The sequence below is a fragment of the Somniosus microcephalus genome, chromosome 1 (genome assembly GCF_052327205.1).
Source record: "Somniosus microcephalus isolate GS21.2 chromosome 1, FLI_Smic_1.0, whole genome shotgun sequence".
Classification (NCBI taxonomy): domain Eukaryota; kingdom Metazoa; phylum Chordata; class Chondrichthyes; order Squaliformes; family Somniosidae; genus Somniosus; species Somniosus microcephalus.
In genome coordinates, this window is record NC_140987.1 from 116,581,180 (window position 1) to 116,597,812 (window position 16,633).

At 45.0% G+C, this 16,633-nt stretch overlaps 1 protein-coding gene across 2 annotated transcripts in view; it reads left to right on the forward strand.

The window, feature by feature from the left end:
• hsd17b3 (hydroxysteroid (17-beta) dehydrogenase 3) overlaps positions 1-16,633 on the forward strand; it is a 111,657-nt gene that overhangs the window by 45,207 nt on the left and 49,817 nt on the right. For both annotated transcript variants that reach the window (XM_085984952.1, XM_085984956.1), the window contains exons 4-5: positions 4,636-4,743; positions 14,539-14,606. In XM_085984952.1, the coding sequence (XP_085841078.1) occupies positions 4,636-4,743; positions 14,539-14,606 (176 nt within the window). The remainder of the gene's footprint in view (positions 1-4,635; positions 4,744-14,538; positions 14,607-16,633) is intronic.

The following is a 16,633-nucleotide window of genomic DNA, read 5'->3' on the forward strand; positions in this document are numbered from 1 at the left end:
TGTTTTTCCCCGCAAATCAACCTCGGGAGCGTCTCTACCTTCATGGCTCTCCACCCCAGGGACAGTCCTATTACGGAAGCATGTGAGGGGCCACAAAACGGATCCCCTCGTGGAGGCAGTACACCTACTCCACGCAAACCCACAGTACGCGTACGTCAAGCACGCCGACGGGCGTGAGGACACCGTGTCCATAAAGGACCTCGCCCCGGCAGGAAGCGACGACGACCCATCCTCACCACCCCCAGAAGAACCTCCACCATCCCCAGAGGTATCCTCACCACCCCCAGAAGTACCTGCAACACCCCCAGCACATGGGTATGCCCAGGAGGGCACCACGGACTCCCGGTCGGAACCCGAGGTACTGTTGCGACGTTCAGGAAGGACTATCACACCCCCGGACAGACTAAATCTGTAGAAGGGGTGAATGTGATGAAATATATGTCTTCATCAGCCCTGTGTTTTACCTGCATTGTATTGTGTGTACCGCCCCCTTTTCCCCTGTTGTGTGTATTGGCTCCGCCCCTGTCTTTTGTCATATAAAGGTCTCAAGAGCTGTATGAGTCATTCTGCCAGACGAATCCAATGTGGAATGACGTGCAATGTTCTTAGCGATTAAAAGCCTTCAGTTGAATCCTTTAATTTCTTGTCCTTGAGTTATTGATGGCACATCAAGTAGTTCTTGTAGTCTTTTAGCATAGGGTGTAGGTGTTCATTGTCTACTATATGTAGAAAGGTGCCTCTGTAAAATAGTTAATTTCCAACAGAGAAAGTTTAAATTTTACAGCTATAACAGCCAGATGTACAAATTTCCCTGCGATCAAGGGAGGTGAGATTTAAGCCACTAGTCCAGATACAGCTACCATTGCAGAAGGTGAATCTAACCAAGAGCAGAGGCTCTAGGAACAATGGATAGAAGCTCTACAGACTCTCTCCAGGCTAACATTGTTCTCCAGAGCAGGGCAAGGCAACCAGTTCATCTATGCCAGCTCATGAGGATGGGGTTGTACAAGTTCTGGAAACATGGCTCACTACAAGCATATCGACTTTAATCTATTGACTAGCCTGGCTAACTATGCCATTAATGCCAGTTACCTAAGGAGTTTAATCTGACACACTGTAAATTTTAGAATCTGCAAGTAGTTAATGCTAAATTACTATAACCTAACTGAACTGCCTTTGTATCCTGTTATTTCATCAATTAACAATATCTACTAATTATTTTAAAATCTATTTTTAACTGCTGCTAACTATGGTTCTGAGGTTAATAAACAATTGATAACTGTCTGACTACTTTGATAATTGGCAGTTAATTTATTCACACAGTAGCTTGTGCTGATCCTGATATAAATGCTAATATAATCTGAACTAGCTGATGTAGAACAGTCCAATGCCAACTTTAGGCATTATTAGCTAGATGAGGGGTTGAAGTGAATTGAAGTGAAGTGAAGTGGTTAAGGGTATCAATCCTACAATAGCCTGTAATTCCATACTGGTGAGCTACCATGCAAATTTCCTTGAGTGCCTATTTTCAGTTTCATGGCAGTAGGTAAAGGGAAGGATGTTCCCCTGGCTGGGGAGTCTTGAACCAGGTGTCACAGTCTCAGAATAAGGGGTTGGCCATTAGGACTGATGAGGAGAAATTTCTTCACTGAGGGTGGTGAACCTGTGGAATTCTCAACCCCACAGGGCTATGGAGGCTCAGTCGTTGAATATATTCAAGACTAAGAGCGATAATTTTTGGATATGGGGATAGTGCAGGAAAGTGGAGTTGAGGTTGAAGATCAGCCATGATCTTATTGAATGGCGGAGCAGGCTCAATGGGCCAATGGCCTACTCCTGCTCCTATTTCTTATGTTCTTATGTTCTATGCAGTGCTACCCCAGTGGCAGCAGCATGGCTGGTGGCAGGCTGCTGTCTTTGTGGGGGAGACTGCAGATGGCCTTCCAAGTTTGGCTTTGAATTGCACCACCTTGTTATGGGTGGCAGCAGTCTGAGCTGGCTGGCTAATGGGCAAGGGCAGTGGCAGTGGTGGGAGGGCAAATGCTGTCATCCTGAGAGGATAGAAGGGTCGTCCTCCACAGATCCATTACCAGTCCCCTGGGATAGTGCCTCAGCAATCCTAGTAATCTGATGGAGTACAGACTGCTGGATTGCTGTGACCCTCCTGAACAATGGCATCTTCTAGTCTTTCAGCCCTGCTGCTGGCCACTGGCTCAGCCATGCCCCTTCCAAGATTGGCCAGTACAGTTTCCTCTAAGGGGGTGAGGTGATGCAGGTGAGCCTGTCCTTCGCCAGTTAAGGCCTGCTAGCGCTGGTTATGTGCCACCTTTTCCTGCAAGGGAAAGGGAGTGTGTAATTGAGTGGTGCAATGTGTTTAGGTGATGTGCCAGTCATGGTTGAATAGCTGGCAGTGTTCAAGCTGAGGTGTGGGTGTGAGGCTTGCAGGTGAGGTAAAGCTATGAATGTGAGGTGTGAGTCATAGAGATTGTCAGTAATTGAGTAGGTGTATTGAACAGTGTGTGAGGCTAGTGGTAAGATGTTGAATTCATTGACCTTGACCACTCGTGTGAGGTCGTTAAACTTCCTGCACTGAGTCCAGGTCCTCGTGGCCACATCAGCTATCTGCTCTCACTGCAGTTTTTTCTGTTGCCTGGAGGGCCTCCTGGCCCCCTGTGGCAAGAGAACCTCTCATGGAGTTGACCTCCTGGGCCGCCTTCTTAGGCAGTCCCTCGGAACCGAGGATGACTTGCTTCCACATTAAAAATGAGTTCTCAGGTGACTGAGTCCAATGCGGGCCCTACAGTCTCTGTCACAGGTGGGGCAGACGGTGGTTGAAGGGGTGGGTTGGTGGGGTGCTTGGGTTGACGTGCGCTTCTTGCGCTGCCTGCGCTTGGCTACCGCTTGCTCCCGGCGAAAAGACTTGAGGTGTTCGGCACCTTCCCGGATGCTTCTCCTCCACTTTGTGCGGTCTTGGGCCAGGGATTCCCATGTGTCGGTGGGGATGTTACACTTTTTCAAGGAGGCTTTGAGGGTGTCCTTGAAGCGTTTCCTCTGCCCACCTGGAGCTCTCTTGCCGTGCCGGAGCTCCGAGTAGAGCGCTTGTTTTGGGAGTCTCGTACCAGGCATGCGGACAATGTGACCCGTCCATCGGAGCTGATCGAGCGTGGTCAAAGCTTCGATGCTGGGGATGTTGGCCTGAGCAAGAATACTGACGTTGGTGCGCCTATCCTGCCCAATGGATTTGCAGGAACTTGCGGAGACCTCCTGGACCAAGGCCTCTAGTGCTGCATCAGAGAACCCTGGAGCTCTTTCTCTGGCTCATTGAGCCATTACTCAGTCTTCTTTAACATGTTCCAGCACCTGTAGCAGGCAGAGGGGACCTCTCCCTTTTGAGATGCAGGCTAGCTTTAATTGGAGCTAGCCTTGCACAAATTTTGGTCTCCCCTCCTGAGTGTTCAGGCACTCTACTGAATGCTACAATCATGTAATGTAGCAGGCAGTACGAATTTTGCATGCTGCCTGCAGTCCTCCAAACGGACGTGCTTGGGGGATACTGAATTTATAGGCCTGGGCACTGTGGAAGAGCAAAGGAACTTGGGTGTCCAGCAACACAGATCACTAAAACTTAGTGCACAGATACAAAAAGTAATTTAAAAAGACTAATGGAATGTTGGCTTTTATCGCAACGGGCTTGGTATCGAAAGGATGCTAGAGTTGTACAGAGCCTTGGTTGGGCCCCATCTGGAGTTTTGGCACCACACCTCGCAGGATGTATTGGTCTTGGAAGGAGTACAGTACAAATTCACCAGAATTGCATCAGGGTTTAAAAGATTAAATCATGAGGACAGTTTCATAAACCTGGTTTAGAAGTTAAGGGGGGGGGGTCTAATTGAGGTGTTTACAATGATAAAAGGATTTGATAGTAGATAGAGAATCTATTTCCTCTGGTGGGGGAGTCCAGAACAAGGGGCACGAGTGAAATGAGGAAGCACTTTTTACAAAGGATAGTCGAAATGTGGAATTATCTATTCTAAAAAAGCTGTGGATGCTGGGTGAATTGAAATTTTTATTGGGCAAGGGTATCAAAGGATATGGATCAGCAACTGGAGCCTGTCTTCAAGTCTAGACAGAGTTGCTATTTATGTTTATGCTGGAGGAGCAGAGAATATTGGATAAGAATGAGCTAGTTAGCATGAAAGAACAGGATAATGTATTTGAAGGTCAGCCAACATGAAGGGAAGCATCTTGGTGGCCAGAAGCTCCAATAATATCAGTATATAAGGGTTGTTCCCTCCCCTTAGAAAATTTATAAATGTGGTTTGCATTGTATGTGAGTATATATGAGGGGCAGAATATGGATATGTACTTGACACTAAACTGCCAGGAAGCCACATGCAGACCATCAGAAATTGATGGCTACCACTCTCCCTGCCCCACCAGCATGAGGTATTTAAAAATAAATGTTTGTTGTGGCTCCAGCCACAAATGAATTCCACTTGCCTGCCAATGTCTGTGTCTGCATTGATGGAATGTAAAAATAAATGTTTAGAAACATGAGCATGGATAATCCTGAAATTTTAAATTGGGCATACCCAAGGAATTAAGTGAGATGTTTGTGTTTTTTATATTTGACAGAGCAAGCAACAGGAAGAAAAGTAAAGACCATTCAGGTCAACTTTATTAAAAGGGACATATATCAGCACATCGAGGAAAACTTGAGAGGACTTGAAATTGGGGTCCTGGGTAAGTTAAATCTTTTGTTCAGTTTAGGATGATACATTACATAACTCCTTACTTTAAGATTATGGGGGCTCCACTGTCCTGGACATAAGCAAATAGGTTCAAATTGATCAAATTCTTTGGCAGAAAAAATCAAAGAGCAAGTTATTATCTAAATGGAGAGAAACTGCAAAGTACTGCAGTACAAAGGGATCTGGGGGTCCTGGTGCATGAAACACAAAAAGTTAGTATGCAGGTGCAGCAGGTGATCAGGAAGGCCAATGGAATCTTGGCTTTTATTGCAAGGGGGATGGAGTATAAAAACAGGGAAGTCTTGCTGCAGTTATACAGGGTATTGGTGAGGCCACACCTGGAATACTGCGTGCAGTTTTGGTTTCCATATTTAAGAAAAGATATACTTGCTCTCGAGGCGGTTCAGAGAAGGTTCACTCGGTTGATTCCAGAGATGAGGGGGTTGACGTATGAGGAAAGGTTGAGTAGGTTGGGACTCTACTCATTGGAGTTCAGAAGAATGAGGCGATCTTATCGAAACATATAAGATTGTGAGGGGGCTTGATCGGGTGGATGCGGGGAGGATGTTTCCACTGATGGGTGAGACTAGAACTAGGGGGCATAATCTTAGAATAAGGGGCTGCCCTTTCAAAACTGAGATGAGGAGAAACTTCTTCACTCAGAGGGTAGTAAATCTATGGAATTTGCTACCCCAGAGAGCTGTGGAAGCTGCGACATTAAATAAATTTAAAATGGAGATATACATTTTCCTAGCAGATAAGGGAATTAGGGGTTACGGGGAGAGGGCAGGGAAGTGGATGTGAGTCTAGATTCAGATCAGCCATGATCCTATTGAATGGCGGAGCAGGCCCGAGGGGCCGTATGGCCTACTCCTGCTCCTATTTCTTATGTTCTTTCCTAGTATATAGTACCTGCAAAATTGGTTTATATATTGTGCGCTCATGTATTGAACCTAGGATGTTGCCACTGAGGGATTGCAGTTACAAAGACATGAGAGGCTTTTTTCAATAGTGCTGAGAAGGTGAAGGAGTGATCTGATGAGGGCCTTTAAGATTATGGAAAAAATATGATAGGATAAATAGTGATTTTTGGCACGGATTTTGCGGTCAGCAGTGAAATGCCGGCACTGCCCACCAAGATCTAGCAATCTGTGGTGTCAATTTTGCCTTTCCTGATAATTTCATTCTGGTGCCAACTCTAGTGGATATGCAGCAACAGTGCCCTCAAGCAGGCTAAGCAGCCAATCACATTGAGGAATTCTCAGTCAGCCAACCAGGAAGTAAAATTCACTGATTATTTCAAGCTAAAATTTCTAAAAAGGATGAACATTGGGACATACACATGGGATTAAGCTTGAAGCTGAAACATCAAACATTAAAAAAAAAAATTACATTAAAAACCTATGGAGCTTTTTACCATGGAAAAATTTGACATCCACAAATATAAAATTAGTTTTTCAGGGCCAGTTATTCAGCAGTAGTTATGACTTGGTATGCCATTTAAAACCCAGTTACATCTCTTAAGGCCCATCTTTGACCACTTCCTTGTATCGCTCTCCACCCACATCCCTCTTCCCCTGCCCCACCCTACTTCCTCCTGTGTCCACCCCTGGAAAAACCTCTCTCTCCTAACTCTTACAACTATATTTATAAAATCCTAACTGTCCAGCCTTTGGCCCTCCATTCACCACAACATTTCTGCAGCTACTGATCTGCTCAACCACACCCTCACCACCACCTTTGATGCCCTAGTCCCTATTTAAAAAGACAGACCGACTGACTGACACTTCCCTTCCTTCCCCTCGCTCACTGAGCCAAACCTCCTCTAAGGTTTCCTCCTGCCTGAGCCTGAATTCCTTTCTCCAGTTTCTCGCTGATCTCCCCTCATGACCTCTCCGCGCTCATCTTGTTCAGGAGACCCACTTCCTGCTCCCTCGACCCTATTCCCACCAACTTCCTTTTCTGGCTCCCATGTTAGCTGACATTATTAACGATTCTCTCTCCTCGGGTACTGTCCCCCTCCTTCAAATCTGCCATCATCACCCCTCTCCATGACCCCTCTGTCCTTGCAAACTACCGCCCTAGCTCCAATCTTCCTTTCCTCTCCAGTTCTTGAACGTGTTGTTGCCTCCCAAATCCATGCCCATCTTTCCCACAACTCCATGTTTGAATCCCTCCAGTCAGGTTTCCACCCCTGCCACAGTACTGAAACAGCCCTCAAAGTCACAAATGACATCCTTTATGACTGTGACAAAGGTAAACTATCTCCTTATCCTTCTTGACTTGTCTGCGGCCTTTGACATGGTTGACCACTCCATCCTTCTCCAACGCCTCTCCACTGTTGTCCAGCTGGGTGGGACTGCACTCACCTGGTTCCATTCTTATCTATCTAATTGTAGCTGTCGTGTATTGATTGCGAGTTTGACACCAGTCAATACGGTAATGTAATGTGCATTGCATTGTGGGAATTACCCAGGAAAGCAGCAGTCAGCCATTTTACCAATAAAGTAAAGATCACAGTTATGAGCCTGTCTGCCTGACTCTGATTTAATTTGACGTATGTACATGCTTGATTGAACGTATTAAAGCATAGATACAACATTGGTGACGAGGATAACGAAAAGAATCATTTAAAAAAGGTAGATGCCCAAGTTTTAGTTAGTTAGGATGGAGAAGACCAGCATTCAAAATTTTGCATGCTTCGCTGAGCCAGCCACGTTGGGTCCAAGATGGATGAGGTGGTTAACGTCTTTTGAGCTTTATGCCGACGGCAAAGGACTCATTATCGACGATACCTCTACAGCTGCCACAAAGCAGAGGAGAAGAGCTCTACTTCTACACCTAGCAGGACCAGATGTCCAGGATATCTTTTCAACTCTGCCGGACACAGGAGAGCCAGCAGACTACACGGCGGCGGTTAGTGCTTTGAATCACTACTTCGTGCCCCAGGTCAACGCAGCATTTGCTAGACAGACTTTTCATAAGTTGTCCCAGAAGACAGGTGAGACTGTGCAACAATTTGCTACTCACTTGCGGCATGCTGCTAAAGACTGTGCTTTTGGGGGGGATGCGGATAATCAAATAAGAGATGTTATCCTGAGTAGGTGCACATCAGCCTATGTGCGGAGGAAATTGCTAGAGGAAGGGTATGGTCTAACGCTCGCCCGCACGTTACAATTGGCCTCACAATGTGAAAATGTCGAGGAGCAGATGTCAACCATGTCATGTACAGAGAAGGCGGAGACAGATACTGTTCATCGTGTTACACAGAAAAGAGGGTATTATACGAAAAGCTCGACAGTGAAACCAAAGGGAAATGGTGATAGGGACGAAAGGAAATGTTACAGATGTGGACACACAGACCACATGGGCAGAGATCCGAAATGCCCAACACGCAGACAAACGTGTCATAAGTGCAAGGGAAAGGATCATTTATCCAAAGTATGTTGCATGAAGGGTACAAAGAAACAGTGTGAACAATGTAGAGGAACAAAATAACTGTGTACTGGCCGCGCTAGACGTGCTCCTATCTAGTTATCCAGCAAGTTAAACACTTATTCAAAAATAATTCTTCTGAAGCCGGTTGTTGTTTTGAAGCTTTACTTGAACAAATTTGTGAAACTGTAAACAAAGACAAAGTATGTTTTGTACATAGACTGAGTACTATACATTCGATATTACATAAGATATAAACACATTTACAACAGTAGAATAGACTAATTGTATAACTAACTAACATTTGGACTAACTTCTATAACTATCAAATATTAACCTTTTATAAACATAGTATTATCAAAATATTACTCTGACAATGTTGCTATTATGCTAAGGAACAAAGATACTCACAGATATTGCGCTTGGCCTAACATATGAAATCAGATTACATTGGATTGTGAATGGAACCTCTCATGGCAGATTCTCCATTACTCAAGTCAGGTTCTTCCTAGCAAAACTGCTTCCTGGGGTCAACAGGAAGAAAGGTAGGAAGGTCAAATGACCTCTCACAGGAAGAAAGGAACAAAGGTCAAATGACCTCACACAGGAAGAAAGATCAGATGACCTTTCCAGCATACAAACTGTTAACACAATAACCACCACCAGAGGGTGCTATCTGCACACATAAAATGTTCATTGGTCCAGAACACTGTGCATTTGCTGTTACTGGAAATAACGTGACAGAGAGACTTTTGTGTGGGGGGAGTAAACCTGAGAATGTTAATTGATTCGGGTGCAACTAATAATGTGATAGATGAGAATACATGGGAGGGATTAAAGTCAGAACACATTAAGTGTCAGTCACATGTCCCTAAGACAGAGAGAAAGTTATTCTCTTATGCTTCTAGCCGACCACTGTCAGTTAAAGGTGTATTCACATGTAGGATTACAATAGGTAAGAGAACTGAGCAGGCGGAGTTCATTGTGGTTAAAGGCCATGGAGAGCCGTTGCTAGGAAGGGAGACAACCATGAAACTGGGAGTTTTAAAAATAGGCGCAGATGTCTCAGCTGTGGTAGATGTAAGACAGCTACTAGAACAGCGGTATCCAAAGGTGTTCCAGGGAGTAGGAAGGCTGAACACAAAACAGATCAGTTTGTACATCGACCCACAAGTGAAGCCTGTGGCCCAGCCACTCAGGCGTATACCATTCAACTTAAGGGGGGCAGTAGAGGCCAAAATAAAACAATTGAGGGACATGGACATTATCGAACCTGTAACTGGTCCCACCCCATGGGTAAATCCTGTGGTTATTGTACCAAAAGCGGATAAGGATGTAAGGTTATGCCTAGACATGAGACGAGCAAACCAGGCAATAGTGAGGGAACAATATCCAATCCCCACCGTTGATGAGAAACTCCAAGGTATGAACGGCTCGACGGTGTTTAGTAAGCTAGACCTGAAATGGGGTTATCACCAGCTAGAACTGACCCCTGAGTCACGAGAAATCACAACGTTTGCAGTACATAACGGAATATACAGGTACAAGAGGCTGATATTCGGTGTATCTTCAGCTAGTGAGCAATATCAGCACGAGATAGCTAATGCCTTAGCTGGAATAGAGGGTGTTGAAAACATCTCAGACGACATTATCGTGCATGCACACGACCAGGAAACTCACGACAGACGCCTGCAGGCTGTCATGACCAGACTAATGGAAAGTGGACTGACACTAAACTCAGAAGTGCCAATTCAACATGGACCGATTGATTTTCATGGGAATCCTGTTGTCTGAAAAGGGCATCGGACCAACAGCCGAGAGAGTGCGAGCGGTGGCAGAAGCTCGGGAACCAGAGAATGCTACAGAGGTGAGGAGTTTCTTGGGACTCGTTGGGTACAGTAGCAGATTCATCCGGCAGTTTGCAACACTATCAGAGCCACTGCGATGCCTGACGAGAAAAGACACACCATTTAAATTTGGATCACAACAGACAGTCATTCAGTGCACTCAAGGAAGAGTTGGCCAGAGCCGGCACTTTAGCATATTTTGATAAGGATGCACCAACCAAGGTGATAGCAGATGCCAGTCCTGTAGGTTTAGGCGCAGTACTAGTTCAGGACCAACAGGGACAAGAGGTGCCAATATGCTATGTAAGTCGTAGTTTAACAGACTGAGAGGAAATACTCTCAAACAGAGAGAGAGGCCTTGGCTCTTGTATGGGCTTGAGAGGCTGCATCCATATGTGTATGGCTGAAAATTTAACTTGGTAACTGACCATAAGCCATTACAAGTGATATATGGCCCACACTCTAAACCCTGTGCCCGTATAGAGAGATGGGTACTTAGATTACAGCCGTACGATTTCAAGGTGATACACATTCCAGGCAAGCAAAACATTGCAGACCCACTGTCACATGAAGGACACTTGGGAATAGTTGGAACAAAGCAACATCTCAGAACCAAGGTTTGGTGGCCTGGCATGGACAAGGCAGCTGAAAAACACTGTAAAGCGTGCCACGGCTGTCAGATAGTAGCCAGACCCGACCCACCTGAACCATTGAGACCAACACCATTACCGGAGGGCCCCTGGCAGGATGTAGCTATAGACTTACTGGGACCCTTGCCATCCAACCACTCCATTCTTGTGGTAGTTGATTATTATAGTCGCTACTATGAATACGACATCATGACCTCCACAACAACAGAGAAGGTTATCGATAGTTTAGAGTCAATTTTCAGCCGTCATGGTTTGCCAATCACCTGCAAATCTGATAATGGTCCCCAATTCAGATCTGAATTATTCAAAGAATACTGTGAAACCAACGGGATCAAACACCTGAAAACGACAGCAAAATGGGCTCGGGCTAACGGAGAAGTCGAGCGCCAGAATGCATCGCTGATGAAGAGAATCAGAATTGCTCAGTCAGAAGGACTAGATTGGAAACGTGAACTTAGAAAATATGTGACTGTGTACAGGAGCATTGATCATGCCACAACAGGAAAGAGCCCGGCAGAGCTGCTCTTTAAACGGAAAATGAGAGGAAAGCTGACAGACATCACAGAGTCACGCGCAGACATGGAAGTACATGACCGGGATGCAGAACAAAAAGGCAAGTCCAAACTATACGCAGATGAACAGCGGCGAACACAATACTCAGAGGTGGAAGTTGGCGACACGGTGCTGGTACAGCAGGACAAAGTGGACAAGTTCACCACTCCTTTTAATGCCACACCGCACAAAGTTTTGAGTAAACCAGGGAGTCAAGTAATAGTAGAATCTCCAGACGGAGCATGCCATTTGAGAAACACTACGTTTGTAAAGAAATACAGAACCAATGGACCAAAGGAGACACTCCATGAGCAGGAGGAAACACAAGGGACTGAGGACAGTATAGTAGATCCTGACACACATACCACTGTGACACAGGCAATACCCACTGACACCAACATGTCAGACATACCCAATACAGCCAGACCTCAAAGGGTTAAAAGAAAACCCCAAAGACTGTCTGATTATGTCACAACATAAACTGTGCGAGAACTGCATGGGTGATGTTAAATGTTTAAACCTGGGAATTATTTAGTTGTGTGGTAAGACACAAGTTTGTAAAAAGTTTATAAACCAAATAAGTTATGCAGTGTTATTGTAAGCAACTGTTTGTAAACTGCAAGTTTGTTTCCAAGGAAAAGGGGGATGTCGTGTATTGATTGCAAGTTTGACACCAGTCAATACGGTAATGTAATGTGCATTGCATTGTGGGAATTACCCGGGAACGCAGCAGTCAGCCATTTTACCAATAAAGTAAAGATCACAGTTATGAGCCTGTCTGCTTGACTCTGATTTAATTCAACGTATCTACATGCTTGATTGAACGTATTAAAGCATAGATACAACAGTAGCCAAAGAATCACCTGCAATGTCTTCCCACTCCTGCATCGCTGCCTCTGGTATCTATCCTTGGCCCCCTCCTATTTCTCATCCACATGCTGCTCCTTGGTGACATTATCCAAAAACAACGTCAATTTCCACATGCATGCTGATGACACCCAGCTTCACCTCACCACCACTTCTCTCGACCCTTCCACGGTCTCCAAATTGTCAGACTGCTTGTCTGACATCCAGTTCTAGATGAGCAGAAAATTTCTCCAAATTAAATATTGGGAAGACCAAAGCCATTGTCTTTGGTCCCTGCCACATCTGCCTAGCCATGTCTGATGTAGTGCACATCACTCTGCCTGGGCCCTAAGCTCTGGAATTCTCTCTCTAAACCCCTTTGCCTCGCTACCTCTCTTTCCTCTAAGACGCTCCTTAAAACCTACCTCTTCGACCAAGCTTTTGGTCATCTGCCCTAATTTCTCCTTATGGCTTGGTGTTTTTTTTTTTTTTTCTAATACTCCTGTGAAGTGCCTTGGGATGTTTTACTATGTTAAGTGTTGTCATTATCGTCATGGCCATGTGCAGACACCAGGGGGTAGATTTTCCCAAACCTGTCGGGAAGAAGGTGGGACTTCCCCTTTCGGGTTTTTGACCCACCTACTTCAACGTCCGGCCAATCCGCGCGGTTTTCCCTTGATTGACCTTGTTGAGCCCGCCCAGCGGGCTCAGCAGGCCAATTAAGGGCCACCCGGCAACAGGTGACGTCACAGACTGCAATTTCACCTGTCAATTATCAGCGTTTCACAGCTGTTTGAAGCTGTGAAACACTGACAGTCCGAGTTCTAACATGAGTCCTTCTGCACAGACTCAGTTAGAACTCTCTCCGGCACTCAAAGCTGAAGGCTGTCACTTTTGACAGATCGCAGCCGTTCAGCTTTCCGTTCCGGCTGAGTGATGGGCTCCTGACGGCTACAGGAAGAAAGGCTGTTAAGGTAAGTAAAGGTAAGTAAAAGTTCTTTACACACTTTAGACACACCAAACACACTTACCTTTACACTCATGCACCCATCACTCACCTGAACACCGACATCGCAACCCCTCCAACTCCTTCAACCCGACGGCCCGCCTGCTCTAACCTGGCGTGGTTTGGACCCCTCAAAATAGGGATTAGGCGAAAAACTGCCTGTTAACTACCTGTTAACAGGCAGTTCATTGGCACTAATCCCTTCCCGCCTGGTTTCGGCGGGTCCCAGTGCGGGGCGGGTACCCGCCGCCCCTGAAACTTATGTGGGGCGGGGTTTTGGGCGGGATGGTGTCGGGACCCCCAAATTCGGGATTCCCCCCCCCCACACGCCTGAAACCCCGCCTGACGGCTCCACGAAAATCTAGCCCCAGCAGTTGCTGTCGGTTTCAGAATAATGATGGTGAACGCTGACTATTTTGCTGTCATTATAACTGCAAAATCCAGGCTGTTTCTAGTAGTCAGTGGAATGGTAATGGGAGTGCACACATTTAAGAATTTATTTTAAAGTGAACTTTTTAATTAAGAAATCCTTGAGGGCAACTAGACTCTGGAATTCTCTGGCACAAACTATTGTTTGAAACATTCAATAACTATGACTTTGTAATTTGTAAAGCGCTCTGAGGATGTGCACTACATCAGACATGGCTAGTTTCATTTTCAGTATGACAAAACTTGCAGTTCTCAATACAATAACTTTGTATGAAGCTGAGGCTATGGCTGCTGTCACTGCAACTGACCTGACTACCACCTCCAACAGGCAGTGCTAACCAGCCAGCATTGCAACCACTAGCATCTCTGCTGCCAGTAATCTACATTGCTGCCTCTTTCAGAACTTTTTTTTATCAATTGACCTTGACCAAGGAGCCTGGCTGAGCAAGGCAAAAGTTGTATGAGTGGGAGTATTGTCATTGGATGAGTAGTAGCTGGGTTTTGTGCCCTATTATGGCTATAACATGAAACCAAATTAAAATCAGTAGATGTAAGCCTTATACCCAGAGTGCTTCAGTTTCTTTTGTTCAGATATCTTGCACCAAGAACTGACTTAAAGAAGTTACTGAGCTCAATGGTATCAACAGTATTCAATATTTTAACAGGTTTTTTAAAGTCAATATAAATACAGAAAAATAAAAGATGGCATTGGTAGCTTATTTTTAAAACTTTTGTTTAACAAGAGGAGGATTGATGATGCAGGTATAAAAAACAGACCCATAATATAGTTAGCTGTGGGCAGCAGGAATGCTTTTGCAATCTTCTGACCAGATGCTCTATGGGTTGGATTGGGATTACAAATTGAATGTGGGTAGTGTGCAGAGCTGTTTTCACTTGATTTGGGCAAGGATTTTTTTCATTTATTATGGTACTGAATAGATCAGTGCAGTGTATATACAAAATTGTATTACCTTTTCTGTATATTGTAAAAGTAAATATAACTACTTTAATTTTTCTTGTAGTAAACAATGTTGGAATGATGTCAAACCCAAGTCCGTGTAGGTTTCTTGAAATGACCGACATAGATAAGGTACAATGTTTTTTATATGCACAGAATCTGGGTGTTATTTTGAAGCAAATCTTTACTTTTCGATACATTCACAATCATAATCACCATATGTGACAGTATCCTGGATCAAATAGCTGTAGTGGTTTTGTGACATTGAAGTAACTCTTTGTCCATTTAGGGGGGTAACTATTGCCATCAAAGAGTTGCCGAAGTATAAAAATCCTAATGCATGGTAAGGATTATTTTAATACATTTGCTAATACTTTGCAAACAGAATTAATTTAGTTGAGTTTAAAACTTATCCCAATTATGCTGTTTTGCCCAGTATTGTCAAGACCATCAGTAGACGATTTCCTTTGTCAAAATTGTCAACATGTTCCCCTAATGGCTTTGTGGGTAAAAACACTGCCCTCTGCAGTTCAATCCCTAATGACCCAGATATTGCAATTCCCTACGGGTGTGTATGTGCTGTGTACCCACCCGTAGGGACATCGGAAATGCCAGTTTCAGGCATACACAGCGCATGTGCTAAAAACCGGCATTTCCGATCTGTCAAGAATGCTCTTGACAGATTCTCCGCCTGCCCTGGAGAAGGGCCTCTGCAGGTGGATAGTTCTGCTTTTTGGAGGCCCTCCGCCTGCAGAAAACCCTTACAATTCTTACACCTGGTAAAAGCAGGCGTAAGGCCTGCTTTTAACAGGATAAGAGTTGAAAAAAGTGAGAAAAAAAACATTTTGATTTATCATTTAAAAATACTTTAAAAAAAAGGTAAGTTTATTTTTAGCCCCGTAAAAAAACTTCAATTTTTTCAAAATTGAATTTTTGTTTAAAATATTTAATTTAATGTAATTTCAAGTCATTTTAAAAATGTGATGTTTTTAAAATTTATTTAAAGTTTTACTGTGTTTTTGGGGGTGATCTCCATTCATATATTTGACAGGTCTTCCTATCGAGTGTATGAAAGGAGATTCCCTTCTGTGATTGGCTCGCCATGGCCCACGTGATCCCAGGGATGCTGCAAACTGCCTGTGCCTCGGATACGTGGGCCCTGTGCACTTGGAGTTTGGAGAGGCCTAGGATCGGAAGTGTGTGCATCCCGGGAGCCCTCGGGTAAGGGCGTAGATTTTTCCCAGATCGCAGGCCACCCCACGAGGGAGGCCTGCGATCGGAAAATACGGGCCATTGTGTTGATGGCTGATTTCAGCTGTGACAGCAGTTGGGGGTGCTTTTAAATGGCCTGCACATGCCTAGAGAGCAGAAATCGCCTCCGGGCTCCTGCTCCTGTTTGCTATCCAGTGACTGACGTTTGCTACAAAGTGCATGTTGGTCTACATCTGACGAGAACCAGATCAGGATTGATTGTGATGCCCTTTATACAGTATATGGTAAAATAGCCCGATGACATTTTCGTCTGAATTTTCCTCTGGAGGAGGGTAAAGGCTGTACTTCTCATGTGCCCCAACCTCACCGTGACCACAACCCGTTTGAGGCTCATTATTTTTGCAGGGTAGACTTCTGGTGGGATCCCGGCCACAAGTACAAGATTGCCAACAAGGGACATGTGGCAGTGCTGCAGTTGGATGCCTGCTACAGTGTCAGGAAGAGAATGAGCAGCCATTAAAGGGGACAGAAACAACCTGAAAACTTTTATTGCAATTTAAAAAGAGGCCCTTGCTGAGCTATAATGGTAAGGGGCCTGAAGAGAAGGAGAGGTGCCCACAATTTGGATTTCTTCCTCTAACATTTGCACTAGGGAGCTTGCTGCCACTACCTTGCAATCTGCTGCCACCTCTCTCATGGTCCCTGGGTTCAGCTGTTGAGGAGAGAGGCAAGGAAATTGGTTGGGGTTCCTGGAATCTGTCATCATTGATATGTGGCAGGACAGTCAAAGGTTGGGTGGCTGACTTCACTAATGTGGTGGGGGGGTTGGTGTTGGCAGAAGAATCTTGACTATGCTGGCAGGCGTGGGGATTTGTTCATCCTCCCCTACTCCTGTTAATTTTTCATTTCTACAATCCAGTTCTTGCTGCCATAGAAAGAATGAATAC